This window comes from Amphiprion ocellaris, chromosome 5 (assembly GCF_022539595.1).
Source record: "Amphiprion ocellaris isolate individual 3 ecotype Okinawa chromosome 5, ASM2253959v1, whole genome shotgun sequence".
In the NCBI taxonomy this organism is placed as follows: Eukaryota; Metazoa; Chordata; class Actinopteri; family Pomacentridae; genus Amphiprion; species Amphiprion ocellaris.
In genome coordinates, this window is record NC_072770.1 from 40,143,383 (window position 1) to 40,164,464 (window position 21,082).

General features: G+C 39.6%; 1 protein-coding gene across 4 annotated transcripts in view; it reads left to right on the forward strand.

The window, feature by feature from the left end:
* LOC111580519 (E3 ubiquitin-protein ligase RNF123) overlaps positions 1–15,750 on the forward strand; it is a 130,236-nt gene extending 114,486 nt beyond the window's left edge. For 3 of the 4 annotated variants that reach the window (XM_055010837.1, XM_035956363.2, XM_023288286.3), the window contains 2 exons: positions 4,558–4,643; positions 12,871–15,750. In XM_055010837.1, the coding sequence (XP_054866812.1) occupies positions 4,558–4,643; positions 12,871–12,967 (183 nt within the window). In that variant the 3' untranslated portion in view covers positions 12,968–15,750. Of the gene's footprint in view, positions 1–4,557; positions 4,644–7,478; positions 7,557–12,870 lie in introns of all 4 variants that reach the window. The other variant, XR_008601740.1, reaches the window with a different exon arrangement.
* Positions 15,751–21,082: the final 5,332 nt, after the last annotated feature.

Below are 21,082 nucleotides of genomic sequence, written 5' to 3' on the forward strand. Positions count from 1 at the left end.
GACGCTGAAGGATCAGAGGGAATCAAGTTTTCACACGTTTTGCACTAAAGGAAACTTCAGAAAGAGCTCCGGCTGATGTGAGCAGATCAATTCTTTGTTTCTTACATTTAGAAAAGCTCATTGATCTCCTGCAGACTCCATTACTGATAACACTCTTTACTGCAGTGATGGAAACATTAACCCAAACTCTGCTGCCAGCAGAAGCTGGTGAGTTCCAGCTCTGATTTTAAGACCCTTTAGGACCTTTCACTGCCGTCTTAAACTTGTGATGGGCCTGACGGCAGGAACAGGAATCTCTCCTGGTGACCAGAGATGGTCAGCCAATGGGATGCAGAAATCTTCCAGAGGATCTCAGGCTGCATCAGCATCAGGGTCTTTTTTTTACTTTCTGAATCCCTATAAAACCTCCAAGTGGGTTTGAAAGATGTGAGCTTTAAAACTCACCCAAACGGCTCCATTTATAAGCAGGAAACTCATCAGATTGTGAACTTTACAACAATCGTCATTCAAGGTTCAGGAAAATGATCCGGATCTGAGCTTAAAGTCCTCAGATTTCATCAGATATGTTTATTCCACTATTCTCGTTAAATATATCTCCAAAAATAAAGCATTCCTCCTCCTGGTTCTGGTTCTCCAGGACCAGCTGAGACCAAAACATTCAGAGAGTTTCAGGTTGAACTGCAGGCAGTGTTTCCTCAGAGAGACCGAGAGGACAACCAATAAATAAACAGAGAAGAGAGGAGCAGGTAGATGGAGATCCATCCAGCATCGTGGAACATCTACAGATGATGAGCAGAGTAGAGAGGAAACATGGACATAGAAAACATCTCCAAGATGAGGAGACAACATTAGTTCAGAGTTTAACATCTGAGGAAATATGGTGGACATGAAGGTTCGGGGTTTTTCCAAGAACTGGTTCTTTTTGTCTGGTTTCCATTGTTCTAACTGCCAGAAGACATCTCTGAGTTCTCTCTCCTTCTTCATGATGTTCTGGTTCCACAGAGCTGCAGGAGTTTAGATTGAAAATGAACCTCAGTGAAGAGAAACGAGACAGAAACTGTGTTTAATGGTTTAAAGTGTGACTAAAAGCTGGTGGATGGAAACAGTCTTATAATGCTGTTGAATTTGCCTTGAAATGATGAAACTAATGAAAACGTTGAATCCACAAACGTTACATCTTAATCATGCAGAATATTTAAATGAAAATAAAATAGTGTGTGATTTAACTGAAACCTGTTTTATGTGGAGCTCAGACTCTGCAGCAGGAGCTGAATGTTTCTTGAAGATGAGGAGGAAAGGTCCATAAAGAGCATTAATGTAAATGTCAGCTGCTTGAGAGAAGGAACACGTCAGCAGAGATTCATGCAGGTCAAACATCGCCTTCATCTGCAGTTACTGACTACATCCATACATCAAATCCTCTTTTTAGGAAACAGCCTTTAAAATGTGACCGTGATTTTCAGCTAGATAGACTGGATGTATTTGGATTTTGGGATGTTGGATCAAATGTCTGAATGATTCACTTTGGTCTTTTTTAATTTCCTTTTTGCTTATTTCTAGTATTTCTACCATTATAAACAAAAACTTTGATTAATCGTAAAAATGGTCAACAGAGTAATGAATATAGAGCATAACAATTGTTAGAACCTTATAAAATATTAATAATGAAATAGCATAAAGTAATAGAGCTCCACTGAATAAATTTACTTTCAATATTTTAAATGTCTTTATCTGATTGTATGTTTGTACATTTACTTACACTAATATTTCAATGCAGAACTTGTTATTTGGGTTATTTTTATTGTGATATTAGTACTTTAACTGTTGTCTCCAACTGAGAATAAATATTTTACTTATTTAACCTTCATTAAACCAGGAAGTCTCTTGAAATTAAAACCACTTTTTTTGAGGGCGAAGTGGCCAAGAAGGATTCAGTTATAAAGTTAGAGGTTTCTAAACTGAAAGAAGCAGAACAACAACAGACGCTGGACAGAAGTAAAACACTTCAGAACTACTGATGAATGCAGATAAAACTAAATCCAGCTGGAGAACAACATAATCTGATCAGAGCTCAGTCTGGGAGAATAAATCATGAAGCTTTAATGTTTCTGAATGTTCTTCCAGGACCAGAGCTAAGAAGTTAAGGATGAATTCTGGGCCAGAACCTGAGACCTGCAGTCAGGGAAGTCCAAAGCAAGTTAGAGATACCGAGTCCTGATCTGATCCCATCTGTTTATATCTGTTTATATCTGTTTATATCTTCTGATACTGTGTTCCTTAATAAAACACACTTCATGTACCGTAGATCAACTGTAGTTCCTGGATGTTCCAGCAGGTGGAGCTTCTTCCTGTTTAATCCTGTAGAGCCCAGAAGAGGTTAAAGCAGAGAGCATTGTGGGAGTTTAGCAGCAACGGGCACCATGACAAAGACTCTGGAGGAGGTTCATGACCTCCAACCAGAGCTCAGATGTTTAGGATGAGCTGAGATCATTAGAGTTCCTGAATTTCAGTCCCTGATGGAACAAAGCAGGAATCTGTGGACAAACAGAAACATCATCCCAGAACTAACATCCTCTCTATTCATTTTAAATATAAATCCATTCATTCTTGATTGATCAAGAGTTTTAAGTTTCTGACAGCAGACATAAAGAATCAGCTTCAGGCCGAACTCTAACTCCAACCTGTCAGTTAAAAATGTCTGGATGGGATCCAAGCATCGGTTCAGAACCTTCATCACTGTTCCATGGACACAAAAAGTAAGAAACATATAAAACTAAAAACCCACAACAGTCTGTGTTTACAGCATAATGGTACATCACCAACAAATGTTTATTTGAAGAATATAAAATGTCTGAGTTTAAGCTGCTGGTTTTAAAACTTGGAGTCCCTGTGGGTGAGGTTGGGTGAGAAACGGGGGAGTTAGAGTGTGTTATTAAGATCCATTAAATCCACAATGTCTGACATTTAGTCAACTTCTGCTCTCGGAAAGACAATTAGCTTGAAAGAAAGATTCTGAGCGTCTTTCAATATGAGAAACAGAACGTTGGATCCACTTTATTTTCTGTCATGTACAGCTGTGGTCATTAATTCCAGCTGTGAAGTCATTTATTCCAGCTGTGATCTGTAAATAATTCCCTCATCAAAAATCGGGTTTTCTACACGTTCATTCTTTTACAATGTTTAGGGTCTTTGTGGTGGTTTTGTGTCTCCAAGTGGTTGTCTTATTTTGAAACTGAGGATGAATCAGCACCAACAACACTGGATTCTACTTCTCATGGAAACACAGTTTCTGCTAGAAAGTGCGTGGAGTTGGTGTCTAGTCGGATTGTTCATAGTGAAGAAATATTTTTGTGTTTTCTTCTGTGTCCTTTACCTGATGAGTGACAGCACTTGATGGGAAACAAATATTTGTGAGACTTTAAAACACATGATGTGAGATTATTGGATAAAGTTAATAACGCCTCTGCTGTGTGTCCCTGTGGCCAGCAGGGGGAGCTGCTGCCAACACAAGAAACTCAGGGTTTGGATTTGTTGTTAGAGAGAATCCACTGAAATCAGCTCAGTGAGTTGGAACCACACATGTATGAACCGCTTCCTGCATCTGCAGACTTCAGATGATCAATAATCTGATCAGATGATCAATAGTCTGATCAGATTATTGATCATCTGATCAGATTGCTGCTGTACCTCTGTAGTGTTCATGTTGGTGTTAGATGATTCAGATAGTCTCTGTGATTGGTCTCTGAGGACGGAGACGTTTTAAAGGCTGTTAGCAGAAACTAACTAATTCCTGCTTTTCCCCCTGTTAAACTCAGCACTAAGCTTGGTCTCGTCTTCCATCAACCGTAAGGGTTAGGAACAGTTTATTCCAGTTTCTTAGGGATAGGAACAGTTTATTCCAGTTTCTTAGGGATAGGAACCATTTATTCCAGTTTCTTAGGGTTAGGAACAGTTTATTCCAGTTTCTTAGGGATAGGAACAGTTTATTCCAGTTTCTTAGGGTTAGGAACAGTTTATTCCAGTTTCTTAGGGTTAGGAACAGTTTATTCCAGTTTATTAGGGTTAGGGATCGGAACAGTTTATTAGGGATAGGAACAGTTTATTCCAGTGTCTTTGCTGCTGACGCCTGCAGACGGTTAAATACTAAAGAAATAATTATTATAAATAGGAATGTTCTGATGTCTTCAATGTGTGATTTTAGAAGTTAATCAAACATTTATTGATCATAAACAAAGAAACTGATGGAAAGGCAGCAGGTGTGACGGTGATGTCATCATCCTCAGGTGAAGTCGTGTGACGGTGATGTCATCATCCTCAGGTGAGGTAGTGTGACGGTGATGTCATCATTCTCCGGTGAGGTGGTGTGACGTGATGTCATCATCCTCAGGTGAGGTGACATCACAGTCAGCTGTTGCTGCTCAGCTCACACATCCCATCATGCACTGGGGTTAAAAGTGCTGACTGGACAAACGTGACGGATATGTTTTGGTCTCCATGGTGACAGTTTAGCAGTGATGAGGCCACGCCCCACCAATCACATGTTCTCTCTGCCCTCAGCCAACCAGTGAGGAGGATCTCTGTCCCATCTGCTACGCCCACTCCATCTCCGCCATCTTCAAACCCTGCTCTCACAAGTCCTGCAAGTGAGTCCACGACACACAAACATACAGCTACACAACAGCTACACAACAAACACACAGCTACACAACAGCTACACAACACACAGCTACACAACAGCTACACAACACACAAACATACAGCTCACAACACACAAGCACACACCTACACAACACCTACACAACACACAAACATACAGCTCACAACACACAAGCACACAGCTACACAACAGCTACACAACAAACACACAGCTACACAACACACAAACATACAGCTACACAACACACAAACATACAGCTACGCAACACCTACACAACAAACACACAGCTACACAACACACAAACATACAGCTACAAAACAGCTACACAACAAACACACAGCTACACAACACACAGCTACACAACAGCTACACAACACACAGCTACACAACAGCTACACAACACACAAACATACAGCTACACAACAACTACACAACACACAAATATACAGCTACACAACACGCAAACACACAGCTACACAACTGGTACACAAACACGTTAAAACCGACGACAGTAAAACCAGGGTGAGGGTTTGGGTTAACAGTAAATCCTGCTTCCACATGAGTAAAGACAAACTGTATTCCAGTGAAACAGTCACAGGAGGCATTTTTCTGCGATGACCCAACATTTACTCTGACTTTTGCTTTAATCGTCTGAACTCCAACAGTTTCTAGGTGTTTTTTCCTCAGTGTTTGCTGAGTTTTCGGGTTAAAAAATGAAGTGCTGTGTCGTAGATTATCTTAGACCTCAAAGATGTGCAGATGTTGAAGAAAACGTCCGTTGACACTGTTGCTTTTATAATATAATTTTATTATATAAAAAGACAGCATCTGTTCAGGCGCCATGGAGACTTCAGAGCCAATGTGAAAATCCCGCAGAGCAAAGGAATCAGGTTACTTTTATAGGTTTAGTGACGTAGGAGGTCACTACGTCTGGTTTCTGTCAGAAGTCAAAGTACAGGATACCTCGTCCAATCAAGGCCCTAGGCTCTGTGGGTCTCAAAGAACCCCCCTAGTCGAGCTCCTAGGCTCTGTTCCATACCATATAAAGAAGCAGGGAGCATCTTCAACAAACCCCCCATAAAATCTACAGCTCCTAAAGAGCTGCAACCGTATCTTTGGACATAGGCATCCTTATAAGGGTGCCTCCAACAGAAGAATACATTCCATCATGATGACCCACACATCCCAAGTTCCATATGATAAGCAACAAATATCAGACCAGATACTACATATTTCCCCCCTTCCATCATAGAGTTATAGAAACCCCCTAAACTAAACATACTAGTGTTATCACTAATTCAAATATCCCCCTATGTAGGGAAGTATAAGCAAGAGTAAATATCTCATAATAAAACAGATTATACATGATGAAACAACATCCAATCCTGTAAGCATACATGAGAACACACATCAATATATCAAACTGCTCTTCAGCAGCAGCTCCAATCGTAGTATGCCACTGCAATGTCCTCATTCAGGATTCTCCCTCCTTTCTCATTGTCCATTCCATTGTCCACATGTGAGAATCCAGTCCACTCGGCTGCAGGAATCTCTGCACCACAGCCACTCTCTCCCCTTAGTGTTCTAGGAAGAAACAAATCATCCACCAGTATCTTGCAACCAAAAACATCATACATTGCAATTCACTTTGTTACCAGATTATCATCAGATTAACATCAGATCAACATAGGACATCTTGCAGTCCCCCCTTTGATCAAACTAAATCCCCTTAAAGTTTGGACATCTCTTTTTTAAGTGACACCCCAAACATAAAAACGAAGACTACAATGAAGTCAGACATGCAAAATGTAAATTAGTCAGCTCACTCAGGTGACACTCATCACCTAATTCAAACCCCTGCATCAACAGACATCAACAGAGCAGGATTCAACATACTATTAATGTCTTCTATTTCTTCTTCTTTATTTTTAGCAAACACCTTGACATTACGAATGGTAGATAGCTCCCAAATACAGTTCAATACTCAATTATGTAGGACTAATTTTCACCATTTTACCTGCTTATGGCCCCACTTAACAAAAACCCCAACCAACTTAACAAAAACTTAGCAACAGACTGAGTATCCAAAACATTTTTCAATATGTATTGCAAATATAAGAACTATGTAATTTCTCCACACTTAGTGGAATACTGAAAAATCTACTACAAAATCAGGCACTATATACTCAAATCATATATCATACAATAAAAATCCTCTGGCTCTTTCACTGGATGTAGATATATGTTGCTCTCAGGCTTCAGACTCACTTCTATAACAACTACTCACTACAAGCCTCTCTCCTAGATTCTACCAGCTGCATCTGATGTAGTTTCCTAAGCATCTCCTCATCCTGCTGTTTCTGAGCACGCTCCTTCTTCCTGTGTAGCTCCACCAGATGAGCCACATGATCTGTGTAGGCAGCTCTCATCATGCTCCCCAGAGAAACCACTTCTGCCAATCTACTCCTCACTGGTAGGGGCAACCCCCTCTGTATTTTACCTCGCAGAATCAACTTCTCCATCTGGTTCACATCTGGGTCATTTCCTGTGACATTTCTCCACATCTGATGAGCCCTGGACACATAGGCCCTCGGATTCTCCTCCGGACCCAGTGGCTCAATCAAAATATTATCAGGATGTATGTTCGTTGGGAACATATCTCTCAATGCTCTCCACATCCGACCTCTACTTGCAGCAAAGAGATCTGCATCATTCACCGCAGTTGCCACATATCTGTTAAGACCCACCTGTTGTAGGATCTCCTCCATCACAGGAACTCCCAGGAGACTAGCTAAGAGTTGCTTAATGTCTCCCCTGGCAGGTTGTGTTCCCACCAGGACCTCCTCTAGCTTCGAAATCCAAGGATATGCCCCATCATGAAGAGTCGGCAACTTCTCAGGTATATCTGACATATCAGTATTCTGCCAAGGCTTGTATTCCAGATTCTGGCCTCAAACAACCACTGGACACATCTTATCTAACACCTTTCCTTTCCTACTCTCAACTTCTCTTAAAGCCCACTGTCTCTCACTCTCAGAATCTCCATCACTGTCTCCATCCTCACTCTCATCAGTCTCCTTCTCTCCTAGACCTCCTCTCTGTATTTTCCCTCCTTCTCTTTAGGTGGGGGCTTCTTCATTGAAGCCACATGTGAGAAAGGTGCATCAATCTTCTCCACTAGCTGCTCTGCTTCCTTGACCTTCTGCTCTCTCCTTTCCTTCACAACCTTCAACAACTTCTGTCCTTCATTTTCAAACAACTTCAGCATACCCAGCTCCATCTGTCTCTTCTCCATGCGTCTCTGTCCTTTCTTCCCTTTCTTCTGGCCTGCTTTATGGGTGGACACCAGCACCTGCATCGTCTCTATCACATCAGGATTGAGAGTCCCCTCTACTGGCCAAGGTCGGTTGATATCAGGCCATCGCTTGCTCCACTTCCCTGACATCTCTGCAATACCTTCAACAAGCGGATTGCTCCTTTGGACTACATCAACTGGCGTAATCACTCTCCTAACTTCACGGTCCATCTTTGACATCATGCACTCAACAGCCTTTAAGCCAAAGCAACCTCTCTACAAACGTTCAACAATCCTCTAAATCAGTAATAATCTACTAATCAATTAAATGGTCAGATGGTCAGTCTGTTGCCAAGCTTCCTCTCCAATCAGTGAAACATCCCCTCTATGTGTACACAGCTGTGCTTCATTGACCCCAAACTAAAGGAAACACTGTGGGCTGATATGTGAACAGACTAAATGTGTCCCCAGTATCAGAAATAAACGTATATGTGTGCATAAGCAAAACATCAAAAACAGTTTGTGGATAAAATCACACTAGCCTTGATGACGTCGGACACCAGAGCCACACATGTTGTCATCCACAAAGCTTCAGCTCATGTAGAGCACCATCAGCTGTCCACTCATCTGTCCTCTTGGGGATCAGAATTCAGACACATTCCATCTCCTCAGTCTCCTCCACAATTCTCACACATCACAGGAAAAACATTGGAAAACAAAGAAAACAAAGGGTTAATGTCATATGATCACCATCAATCTTCCACATCACCCAAAAAACAACTCACTGCAATTTGCACTCATCTCCATCAACATTTAGATCATTTAATTGTCCCCCAACTAATAAATTCCCTCAAGAGTCTCTGCTTCTCCTCAGACTCAGCAAAGGCTCCCATATATTCATCAGATGTATACACATCCACCATAAGGCTCAGATATATTATCAATTCACAATAGTCCTCTTATAAGGCTCATAAGGTCTTAGGAGGCAACAAATCTCTCCCTATATATCATTAAATCTCCTATAACCAATTACAACCTCTACATATACCTATTTAAAAGGCAATCTATTCTATATCAAACAAAGACACACTACAGCCTTCCGGACTCAGCTATAGCACCACACACACTCACACAGAGGCAGACAAAACATTTAACAGACAAAAACCACCAACAACACTTAATCCTCAATTTTAAAGTCTACTCAATCAGAAATGTCTTCCTTTCGTTTAGTCACTCATTATCTGTTTCATTTTGGCCAAATTTCTCCCAAACAAACACCACAGGGACCAATATCAGAGATCTCATACACACACACAGTCGCTGCAGCACACACATTCAACACACTATCAAACAAATGAACCTCACAAAATAAAACACATAGGCCTATTCAACCTCATCCACAACACTCTCAGCATCCAATCCCAGCGTCAAGTCATTCACACAAACCCTAAAAGCATGCTTAAGCCGCTCCTTTAACTTTACTCTTTCTCTTATCATCTAAATTTGTGCTACCTTGAGGTGTAAATATTCAATCGAAAAGCTGCTTCGTTTACAGTACGTCTACTTATAAATCGAGTGGGAACTTCATCTACGACTGAATTAAAACTTACACCCCCAGTTCTATGAACCGACCCATTACATGTAGGCTATTCACATAACAGGGTTTATGGCCAGTGCTACCTGCCTCCCAGAGGGCTTTGTCCAAATCTGTGGCTTCCCTTGTCATCCTCATTCCTCTTCTTCTCAAACTCTATTTCTTTTAGGCCTCATTTCCTCTTCTTCACTTAGTCTCTCTTCATTTCATCTCTTCCTCTCTATATTTTCACTTTGCCAATTGACCTCTGGGCCCAAAGGTAAAATCTACTCTGTCCTCTTCTTTTTCTAAACGCCAATTCAACTACTCAAAAGCCAACTTTCACTTAAAGCGTCTAATTTACACATGCCTTACCATTAACAAGATGTGGGCCCTTTCTTCATTAATCTTGCATGGTTATTTAGCTTGCTTCATCGTTACTAGTTCTGCTATTCTACATTTACCTCTTTAACTTCAACATTTATCTCTCTTCAACTTCGATTTCTCTTCTCTACTCTATTGCTGCAGCATCATTTCTCTTTACTTTTAAACTCTCCTGTCTTTAACTCTTTTCTCTCTTTAACTCAATAAACTCTTTTTCTTGTAACTCAACTTTTATCTATGAATAAACCCCCCAATTTAGACCGAACGCTATCCTAAACCTCAACACATCCTGGAATATGCACACATGATCCTTTACAGTGCAGCCAACCACCCCCAGGCCCTAGGCTCTGTGGGTCTCAAAGAACCCCCCTAGTCGAGCTCCTAGGCTCTGTTCCATACCATATAAAGAAGCAGGGAGCATCTTCAACAAACCCCCCATAAAACCTACAGCTCCTAAAGAGCTGCACCCGTATCTTTGGACATAGGCATCCTTATAAGGGTGCCTCCAACAGAAGAATACATTCCATCGTGATGACCCACACATCCCAAGTTCCATATGATAAGCAACAAATATCAGACCAGATACTACAGCTGCTCAGAAAGTCTTGTGTCAGTGTGTCACGGTTAGAAAGACTCAAATCAGGACAAAGAAAAACGTCTATTTTACAGAAAGGTAAAATCCAAAACGTTCTGGGTTTTACAGAATCGTCTGCAGACAGCTGTTTGCTGGAGGGTTTTCCAGTGAGACACGTAGAATGAAGAGGTTTTGATTAAATGTCACAATTTTAATATTAGATTTAGTTTCCATGATAAGTTCAAAGACTTTCAGAAAGTGTGAAATATGAGTATTTTTTATGTTTTTACAGTTTCTGGACTGACGAGTTGTTTTTGGTGATTTTTTTTTAAAGAGGTTGGTGGGGTTTTGCGCTTCAGAAGGCACATAAACGGTGCTGCAGAAGTGAAACATGGACAGGTAAAGGTGTGGGAGGTGTGTGAGTCAGCTGTTTGCTTCCTGCTGATGGCAGCTGAAAGCTGCAGACCTTGGTCAGATTTATAATATATACATATTTCATGTTATCCGGAGGCTGATTTAGCTGAGCTGGCTCCGACTCAGCAGCTGTATGGATTACTGCAGAGTTGATGGAGAGCGCTGTCACTATAGCAGCTGATTCTGAACACCTCCAAGGCTGAGCTCACACTCATTCACCTGTGGTCTCTATTAATGCTGCATTCCATGAACGTGGACCGTTTCTAGCATCCTCAGCATTCAGAGTGAAAACGTGATCATCTCTGGTTCAAACAAATAAACTCAGCATTAGAGAAGCTGTATTTATGTTTCAGCTGAAAGGCTGATCTCCAACGATTTAGATAATCAAATCAGTCTGAGTGTTTTTACTAAATTCTGTTTTTTCATCTTCTTCAGTGTGAACATTTTCTGGTTTCTTTCCTCTGACAGTAAACTGAAGATTTTTGGACTAAACCAGACATTTGAGGAAAGTCTGGTCCTCATTTTTCACCTGAACAGCAGATTGATTCTTCCAGGGGAAAGGAATAATTCAGCTCTAGTTTCTGGTTTACTGTTTTGTTGCTAACGATAGGAAATGCAGAAGCACCACCAAAGTTGGGAAATGTGGTTTATATTGGCATTGGAATGCAACATTATGAACTGTTTTAGGTTCATGGTGCGATAAAAGCATCTTTTAAAGAAGCCAGTGTAATTTAAATATTCAGCTTTACTGAGGCTTCAAATGAAACTAAACACACATTTTTACTAAAGTGTTGAAACCATGACAAAAGTACCGACAATAATGAATAAAATATAATATATATAATAACGCTTCATTTAAGAGGCATTCATTGTATTACAGGATAGTCAAAAAATGACGAAATTCCAGATTAGACACTAAACAGTCTCAACAATCATCTGCTTTTGATTCAACTAAACATCTTTAAATAGAGAATGAGATGACCTTGTGTCCTCAGAGCATCTTTGTTTGGTTTGCGATGAAGAAAAAATGTCGTAAGAATCTAGATATTACCTTAAAACAATAATTATGAAAACTTCATCGAGTTGTGAGCCTGAGAATGTGCAGAAGAAAGTAGGATAACATCTTGAACAGCAGCTGTTCTTCTAGAACTACAGAAACTGTGTTAAAACAAAGGACTTTCTTCAGTTTGTTGAAGATATTTATCAGAAAGACTTGAGCTTCTCTGGTTTGTCTTTAGTAGTTCAGGATTTCATTGTAGGTTCTGATAAGTTTGGGTGTTAGTTCTCAGTGCTGCTTTGACTACACACAGATGTTGGTGTTTGTTGACGATCCTCTGGAGTTCTTCAGGTCTACACTGTGAGGAATAATATCCATAGCGTTTCCAAATACCGACTGCCGTTTGCAGCCTGTAGACACATCTACTGGAGATCCTAAAGCATCGACACAATGAGCTTATTGTCTTTCCACCAGTGGGAGACAAACTGTTTCTGCACCGTCTTCTTCAACAGAAGTTCAAAACATAAAAAGGCAGACAAACGCTGTTGGAGATGTATGATGGATGTGTAGCCTGCAGGAAAGCCCACTGGGTCATCAAACCAACTCTGAACCAGAACCACAACCTGGTTTGTGAGTGTGAAAAGGGAAAAGAGAAGCACTTAAAAGCTGCAGTTATCCAAACTGTCAGCACCCCAAAAAGATCCTAAACAGACACAGGAAAAGAACCGTCAGCAGAACAGAAGGATCTGAAGAACTCCAGAGGATCTTCAACAAACACCAACAAAGCAGCACTGAGAACAAACACCATCAGCAGCGAAACGTTTTACTGCCGAGAGAAGAAACCAAACACCTGCTCAGGTGATGACTCAGCAAACCTGCAGGACAGCAGTGAAACTGGACTTACTAACCAGAGGAGGTCTACAGTAGCCATCATCAGAACCTTACCTAACCCTGGTCTCCTGTGTTCTCTGTGCAGAGCCTGCATCAACCAGCATCTGATGAACAACAAGGACTGTTTCTTCTGCAAAGCCACCATCACTGGAGTGGAAGACTACAGCAAACCCACCTCTTAATAAACGTGTTCTAGAAGAAACCTGCCAAACATCAGACTACATATCAGTGACCCCAGAGCCTCTCACAGGTCTGAAATGTCCTCTATAAAATCCACAGAACGACCTCCTTCTGTAACCTCTGGTCTGTTCAGGTCCGACTACATCCACATTTTAGACTGTTTTCAGTTATGTCACAGTGAAGCAGCTTCATGTGTTCTTGAAATAAACTGCCTCAGAGAAAGACGCTCTGCCAAAGTTCCTGTTAGAAATGCTGTTTACAGAAGGTTTTAGTGGTTTTCACCTGCTCTCTGTTTTAATGCAGATCCTAAAACACAAGAAGTTTAATAAACAACTCCTTCATTTACTGCAGCTGAGAGACACTCCAGGAAAACACATTATTGGCATTTTGGGATATTTAGCTTCTATAACACATCTTCTTTCTGAACAGTGGAAAGAAAACATCCAAAAAACACATTTATTATTTATTTCACTGAACTTCATCTGTTGGACATTTATGGTATGTTCTTTTTATGTGAGTAATAAACTAAAGTTTGCAATGGAAATCCATGAATTTAACAAAACATTTCCTTAGAGCTGATCCTGAAATCTCCACTTCATTTACCAAACTTACTAACAGTTTTATTCCTGTCTGCATTCTGAAGGTTTGTTTAGTTCAGATCTCATTTACAGCCTGAAACACACATTTCATTTTCAGAATATAGACACAAATAAAACTGGAATGTTTAATATCCAGTTAACCCTAACCCACAGTCCACCAACACACTGAGGTTAACTGGTGATTCTAAACTTTCTGTAGGTCTGAATGTGAGTTTACCTGGTTGTCTCCATGTGTAGCCCTGTGATAGGCTGTTACCTGTCCAGGTGAACCTGTGATAGACTGGACACCTTTGGGTTAGGGGTATTTTGGAAACTGTTGTGGTCACCACATCACTTTGTTGGCTGAGGATAAAGAGGTGTGTAGATCATGGATGGATGGATGGATGGATGTTGGATGGATGTTGTGTATGCTCTCACTTTGAAAGAAGATGTATTATCGAAGCAAATAGCCCAAAATCTCTAAATTCAAGCGCATGGAAAAACATGTTTTTATCTGGGATGTCTGCAGCCTAAAGACACTGAAATGAAAGCAGATTTTCATTGGTTCTATGTTTGGTTTCTGGAAGTTTGGCGTAAAGTTGGACTGTGTTGTTGTGGGACAGGAGAACAGTTCAAGTATAAACGTGTCTAAGAAGAGAATCTTTCTGAGTGTTTTAGGAATAAACAGCAGGAGGTGGGACTCTACTCTCCTACCGTACAGTACAATGTTTTAATGCAGCCTAGTTTCTACTCTGCTACTTAATTAAAGAGCTGCTTTTATTTATTATTTTATGCAGTATTTTAAAAGTGCTCCAGCAGCAGACTCAGAGCATCAGAGAGTTTGAAATACGCACTTATTTTATTTATCATGGATCTAGAGAACTTTCTCAGGTAAAAGAAAACACACCTGTATTAAATAATCCATGAAGTTACCTGGTTATCTCCTGAAGACTCAACATGTGTTCCTGTTGAAACATTCATCTGAAATCCTTTAACTCTTTCAACTCCCAGTGGTTCCTGTCTCATTTTTAATCTAAAGTCCTGCAGCTCTTTGGAACGAGAACATCATGAAGGAGAGAATCAGAGATGTCTTCTGTCAGAACGATGGAAACCAGACGAAAAAAAACTGTTCTTGGAAAAACCAGAAACCTTCATGTCCACCATGTTTCCTCAGACCTTAAACTCTAAACTAATGTTGTCTCCTCATCCTGCAGATGTTTTTCTATCTCCATGTTTCCTCTCTCCTCTGCTCATCATCTGTAGATATTCCTCCATGCTGGATGGATCTCCAACAACCTGCTCCTCTGTTCTCTGTTTCTGCTGCATTTATTTATTGGTTTTCCTCTCAGTCTCTCTGAGGAAACACTGCCTGCAAACATGTAGTTTCCAGATGTTACCTAAACGCCTCACAGTCTTCAGTAGACACTGTAGTTTCCAGATGTTCCCTAAATGCCTCACTAGTCTCCAAACCTTAGATTGAGTCCAGTTAGGAGCTCTGATGTCACACTTACCTGAAACCAGGTGAGTTTATCCACCTGGACTGTTCTCTGTTTGCATTTTAAATGTCTGATATCTCAGTTGGCCATTTAGCTGTGGGAAGTTAATGAATATTCATTTAGTTGTGTCGCTCTGACACTTTGTCCAAACTGTAGAACCTTCAGTGAAACCTTCTGTAATAAACCAACAGCTGGTTTTTAAGAACTTGTGAGGACAGTTAGCAGGACATTTTGTGTAAAATCCAGAGAATGTAAAATGTTATTTTATCATAGAAAGCCATGAAAAGCTGCAGAGCGACTGTTTGACAGCTTTATAAAAAAAACAGCTGCTGAATAAAATCTGACTCACCAGTTCCTCCTAATGTGAGAACAAGATGATGAACATCTGATGGGACTGAAGAGAAAACAGAAAAATTGTTGTTACTACAAAGAATAATCAGGATGTGTTTCACGTGGTGGCTGCAGATGATTATGTCCCAGCATCGCTCAGACATCATAAAACATTTATTGGAAACAGCAGCGAGTTCATCAGTTTAATGACAGAATTCTCCAAGCTTGAACTGGTCTCTGACATGCAGAGTTGAAGGAGCTCCAGGTAGAAGTTATGACCCGATGGAGCTGCATGTGTTTGCTGTGAAACGTTTAGTTTGACCTTTAGACTGTAGAGTTCCATTTGTGGAAAAAGTAAAGTTTCTATTGCAGTGAACAAAACGGTTTGAGTGTCCGTTCTTTCCAAGAAAAACACGCACCAGTATTTCACAACAATCCACCTGCAGCAGGTAGAACGGATCCAGGCCTCAGGACCTCATTACAGTTCTACTCTTTCATTTATCTTCTGAAGCGATGTCTGTTTTAGAGGAGATCCACCAGCAGGAAGGATCTTGTCTGGAGAAGACTACCTGGGGATAAGAAACAAACGTTTTGTCTGTTTGAAATCTTTACCCTGAAAACAGAAAAGTCAAATATTCTACATTTTCTATAACACTGAAAGGAAAATAAATGAAGACATTTATCTTTGTTGTTGCATTTAACAGTTTTGTGGCATTTAAAGCTGAATGTATGATTTTAATTTAATTTTTGATGTTTAATTCTGTCCTGATCATTATTACTTTTATTATAATAATCAACTATTTGTCATTCAGCTTTTTATTATTCATTCAAAATTAAAGGGTACAAATATAAGGAGAAACTCAACAATGAATTAAATCATTTATATTGTGAAATTACAAATTTAAAACCTTGTTCTATTTAATGTTTTTGCTTTTTAAGCTGTGTGTAAATTTCAATTTGAAAACTCTATTTTTAGTTTCTCCTTTGTTAAATTTCATTGTGGACTGATGGTTGTGAATTCTAAAACATAAATGTTCTTGATTTTCATTCTGGGTGTTTTATTCGGATTAAATCAGATTGGAATCAGATGTTGCAAATAAAAAGAATATATTTTAATTATCAGATTAAACCTTTAACTTGAACAGCTTTGAATGAAAACAGACTAAAGTAATGATTTAAATATAATTCTTTTTTATTTGTAGTTCATGTTATATTATTTAAAATGTTTGCTGCCACAGTTTCCTTTTTTCTTTTTCACATTTTAGCTGCTTTTTGTTCTTTTAATTTAAATTCTGTATGAAATGTTGGATCTGCAGCAGGTAGTTCTATGTTTTTAGGTTGAAGCTGATGATGTTTTCAGATGAACCAGTTTAAAGTCTGTTGAAGTTCTGCAGGAGCAAAGACGTCGATGGATGAGCTGCTGGCTTTCTTTTGTAATCATCACATTCATCCAAGATTATTTGTTCCAGCCTCTGAATGGGATTTTCCCTCCTTTTTAGATGAGTTTTACACTCAGAACATGAAGAGATTTAAAGATGCAGAAATAAAACACCACACTGACTAACCCTAACCCAGGAACATCACAGGTAGAACCCAGTGACTAACCCTAACCCTCACTTTTATTTCTTTTGTCCGTTCCTGTCTGTTGCATAAAAAGCTGCTTTAAGTGGACTGTAGATAATTATTTAAAGGACATAAAGACACACCTGGTGATCAGAGTTCTAGTGGAGAACATGCACATCATCCAATCCAATAGATGGCGGTGCGTAGAGACACAGCGGTTCAAGAGGCGGCCGAGGGAAAGGAAGCAGAAGTGAGGCTGCAGAGCCAGCGTGCTAGCGAGGCCACGGAATGAGCCGAACAAACCGCTGCTTCCCAGCATTTTTCTCACTAACGTCGGGTCTCTCATGAACAAGATGGATGAGCTGAGACTACAACTTTGTGCAGGACTGCTGTATCCTGCTCTTCACAGAAACCTGGCTCCACTCATCCATCCCGGATGAAGCTATCAAACTAGCGGACCGAACAGTTCACTGACATGACAGGACGTGGGCCTCTGGTAAGAGCAGAGGAGGGGATTGTGTATGTATATAAACTAGGACTGGGACTTTAACACGTTAATTTCGATTAATTAATTACAGCGGGAAATAACGCGTTAAAAATAATAACTCAATTAATTGCAGCCTCCTCAGTTCCCTCATTTCTGGCACAGCCCCATGGAATGACCAGACCCAGACCAGAGTGGGACTCCTGCCCACCTGTTCAACTGGGGAGGAAGTGGAAGGTTAAATGAGTGTTAACTCTTTATATCCCTGTGTCTTTTTATAGGTTATTGTGTGTTTTTTGTTGGGGTTTGTTTTAGAATGGATTATTGCTAAATTCAATATTGGTTAAATAAAGTTTTTTTTTGTCCGGTTTTAAGTTTTGGTTAGAACTGAAAGATATGACTGGATGATATGTTGAAAGTCTGATTTGGTGAAAGTTCTGAATATGATTTGGTATATTTAAAAAAAAAACTGTTTGGTTAGGGTTAGAGGATGTGTTTAGGGCAGGTTATAGTAAATTTGATGTTTGTTTAGGGTTTGAATACACTAATTTGGTTCGGGTTGGAGAAATGATTTGGGCAAATTGTAATGAATTCAGTGTTTAGGGTTGCGCAATGTAATTGAGTTTATTTTAATAAACTAATTTGGTTAAGGTTAGAGAATATAATTTGGGCAGGTTGTCATGAGTTTAATTTTTGATTAGGGATAGAAATTATGCTTCAGTCAGATTAATGATAAGTCTAATATTGATCCCTTTTACCTGTTGTTTAAGAAGGCCCGCATCTGAAACAAATATTAAATAAATTAAATCAGATAATATTTCATTGTAAGAGCACTTTTTATATACATTCCCCTAAGCTATTCCAAGAATAATAGAAAAAAACAGCTAAGTAATTGCTAAATCGTGCATAGAAAACAACACTACATGCTTCAATTTATAAATCCTCCAGAAAAATTTTATCAAACGAGGTTAGTAATCAACCAAACTATATCAATGTTTGAATGAATTAATGTGTGATTAAATGAATAAATAAATAGATAATACAGTGAAAAACATCTCCTGTAAAGACAAAAAATAAATGCTACAGGAACACATATGTTTTTTAGTTTGTTCACAAAATCATGTGTCCTTAGGGTTAGGTGAGGGGAAAATAACATGATTAAAAATGCATGTTATGGAAATCCAGTAGGATTTCAGGTCTTGACCATGATCTGTTTTCTTTTTTGGTAGTTTGTATTTTTCTGATTTAAAAGAAGATAGAAGAAAAAGAAGAAAAAAGAAAGAAAAAGAGAAGAAAAAGGGCTTCATAAAGGTAAGTAAATCTATTTTAGGTTATTGACCCTTTCATGCATGAATTATGAGAACCTCGGTCAGGATTTTGTTTTACTAATTGTTTTTATTCATCTTTAGGTGTTACAGGTGGGGTCAGATAACCCAGGCACAGGCACAGATAGTGGCAGACAGGTGGCCAAAGGGAAAATGGGTTTTTATTTAAACAAAACAGCAACTAAACCTATACAAAAGAAGGAAAACCGAACAGGGGGAAAACTAAATCAAATCTATACTAAAAGAAGTCACACTACAAACCCTACAAAAAATCACAGCTAATTTACAAAAACCAAACAGGGATAAACTGAAGCAGGCAATGAAACAGAGTACTTAGAAAATCTGGGAAGCTAAGCTACAGGGCAAGGAAGGCAGGCGAGGAACAGGAACAGGCAGGAATCTGGGGACAGAACATAATCCAAAAGAGAGTAACTGAGTCTATGACGGGATGTGAGTTTATTTAACAAGATAACTAAACCAATACATAAATGGAGAACTGAACTGGGGGGACAAAACTAAACCTAACTACTCAAAACTCTACAAACAATGCAACGAATACAAAAAAAGAAGTCTACAAAACTAAACTGAATTAACAAAACTACACTAAGGAGGAGTACTCACAAGACGGGGGGGACTGGACTTTCCATTCAATTTACACATTTCTTCATATATGTATAAACACACACACACACACACACACACACACACACACACACACACACACACACAGATAAAACTACCAGAAATATGTACAAAATGGACCTTTAATGAATCCGTTCATGGAGCTCTAATGAATCCGTTCATGGAGCTTCTTCATGTTGGTGGAATCACTTACCAGGAAATAGAACCAAAGACACTCATCTACTTCGAGTTCTCTGGTTCATATGCTCAGTAACTGACCTTGTGTGCTTTGTCAGCCTTTCCTCTAATGTGCTGCATTTCTTCAGGGCCAATAAGGAATAATAAGGGTAGGGAGCTGAATGCATCATTGTCAGGAACAGCAGGACACTGAGGAGAACTAAAACACAGGAAGATTCAGTGTGAGCTGTTAAATATTTCATTAAATTCCCCAGAGAACTGGACAGTGGATCTTCTACAGCGTTCTTATTGGTCATATGTTTAGACTCTCTAACCTTCTGAACATGTGCAGAATAATTCAGACCCTGTATGACACAAGAAACATGATTCTGAAGGAGAAAATGACTTTTTTCCCCACTGTACCTCTTTTGACCTTTTTAAAATGAATAAATCAACTGCAGGAAATGCAGGAAACTTTGCAACAGAAAGAAAATGGACAGAATAGACTTTTATTTCTACCTGGCAGGAAGTGCAGGGAGGAAGTGATGTCATGAAGCAGATACACCTGTGAGCTGCTGCTAATGAAAGAAGCCTGGAGAACAAAGGAGATGAGTGAGAGCACTGGGAGGAACCAGGAGATTTCAGGAGGAACTTCCCAGATTGTGGTCAGTTCTCTTCTAAAGTGTGATATATTAAAGTAAAGTGAGCAGTCTGGAATAAACGGAGTAGATTTAGAATCCAGAAGCAGCTTTTTCCTGCTCTTGAACCACCTGCTGGATATGAACTGATCCCAGGACAGGAGATTCCACCTCTTCAGCTGTTGGGATGTCTGCACCTTCTGTTGGACCCTGGTGGAGGTAAGTTCAGTGTTTTTTTCTGTCCAAATCTCCAGACTTTAGGCTGCATAATCCTCACATTAGCCTCTCCTGCCCTCCTCAGCTCCTCACCTACACTAATTTACACTCCTTTAAACTCCCACTCCTCACATTAACTCACCCAAACCTTCAAACTGAACTGAAATGAACCCATCATTTCTTGAACTGACATTATTTGGATTTTTTCCTTCTTTAATTAAGAAGCTTTTAGTGTCACCAACAGGACACTGAAATAGAATTAATCTTTTCTGCTTCTGTTGACTAAATGGACTTGTGTGTTTGAGATGTTTTTGTGTTTGATGTGTTCTGATTTGGTTTGTGTCTAACCAGGTGTAGATAATGACGTTTAACTGATGGCTACGGTTCTTTCCTGTCTGGTGTGGTTCTCTAGAAACAAACATGAAGCCATCTAGTCCATTTAGTGGGAGTTTAAAGTAGTTTCTGTCTGGTGATGAACTCAGTTTGAACCTTTTAAATGATCTATAGAATAGCTTTACTTTTAATCCGACAACTCAATAAGGAAAGGATGGTTTTATCTTGCTGACATGTTTCTGCTGCATCTGCAGTCTTCTTCAGAGCGTCAGAGAACGTGTTGATGGCGTGTTGATGTTGTGTTTTCTCATTATGGGATGTATGGGTTCTGTTGTCCCTCAGATATATGGAATGCT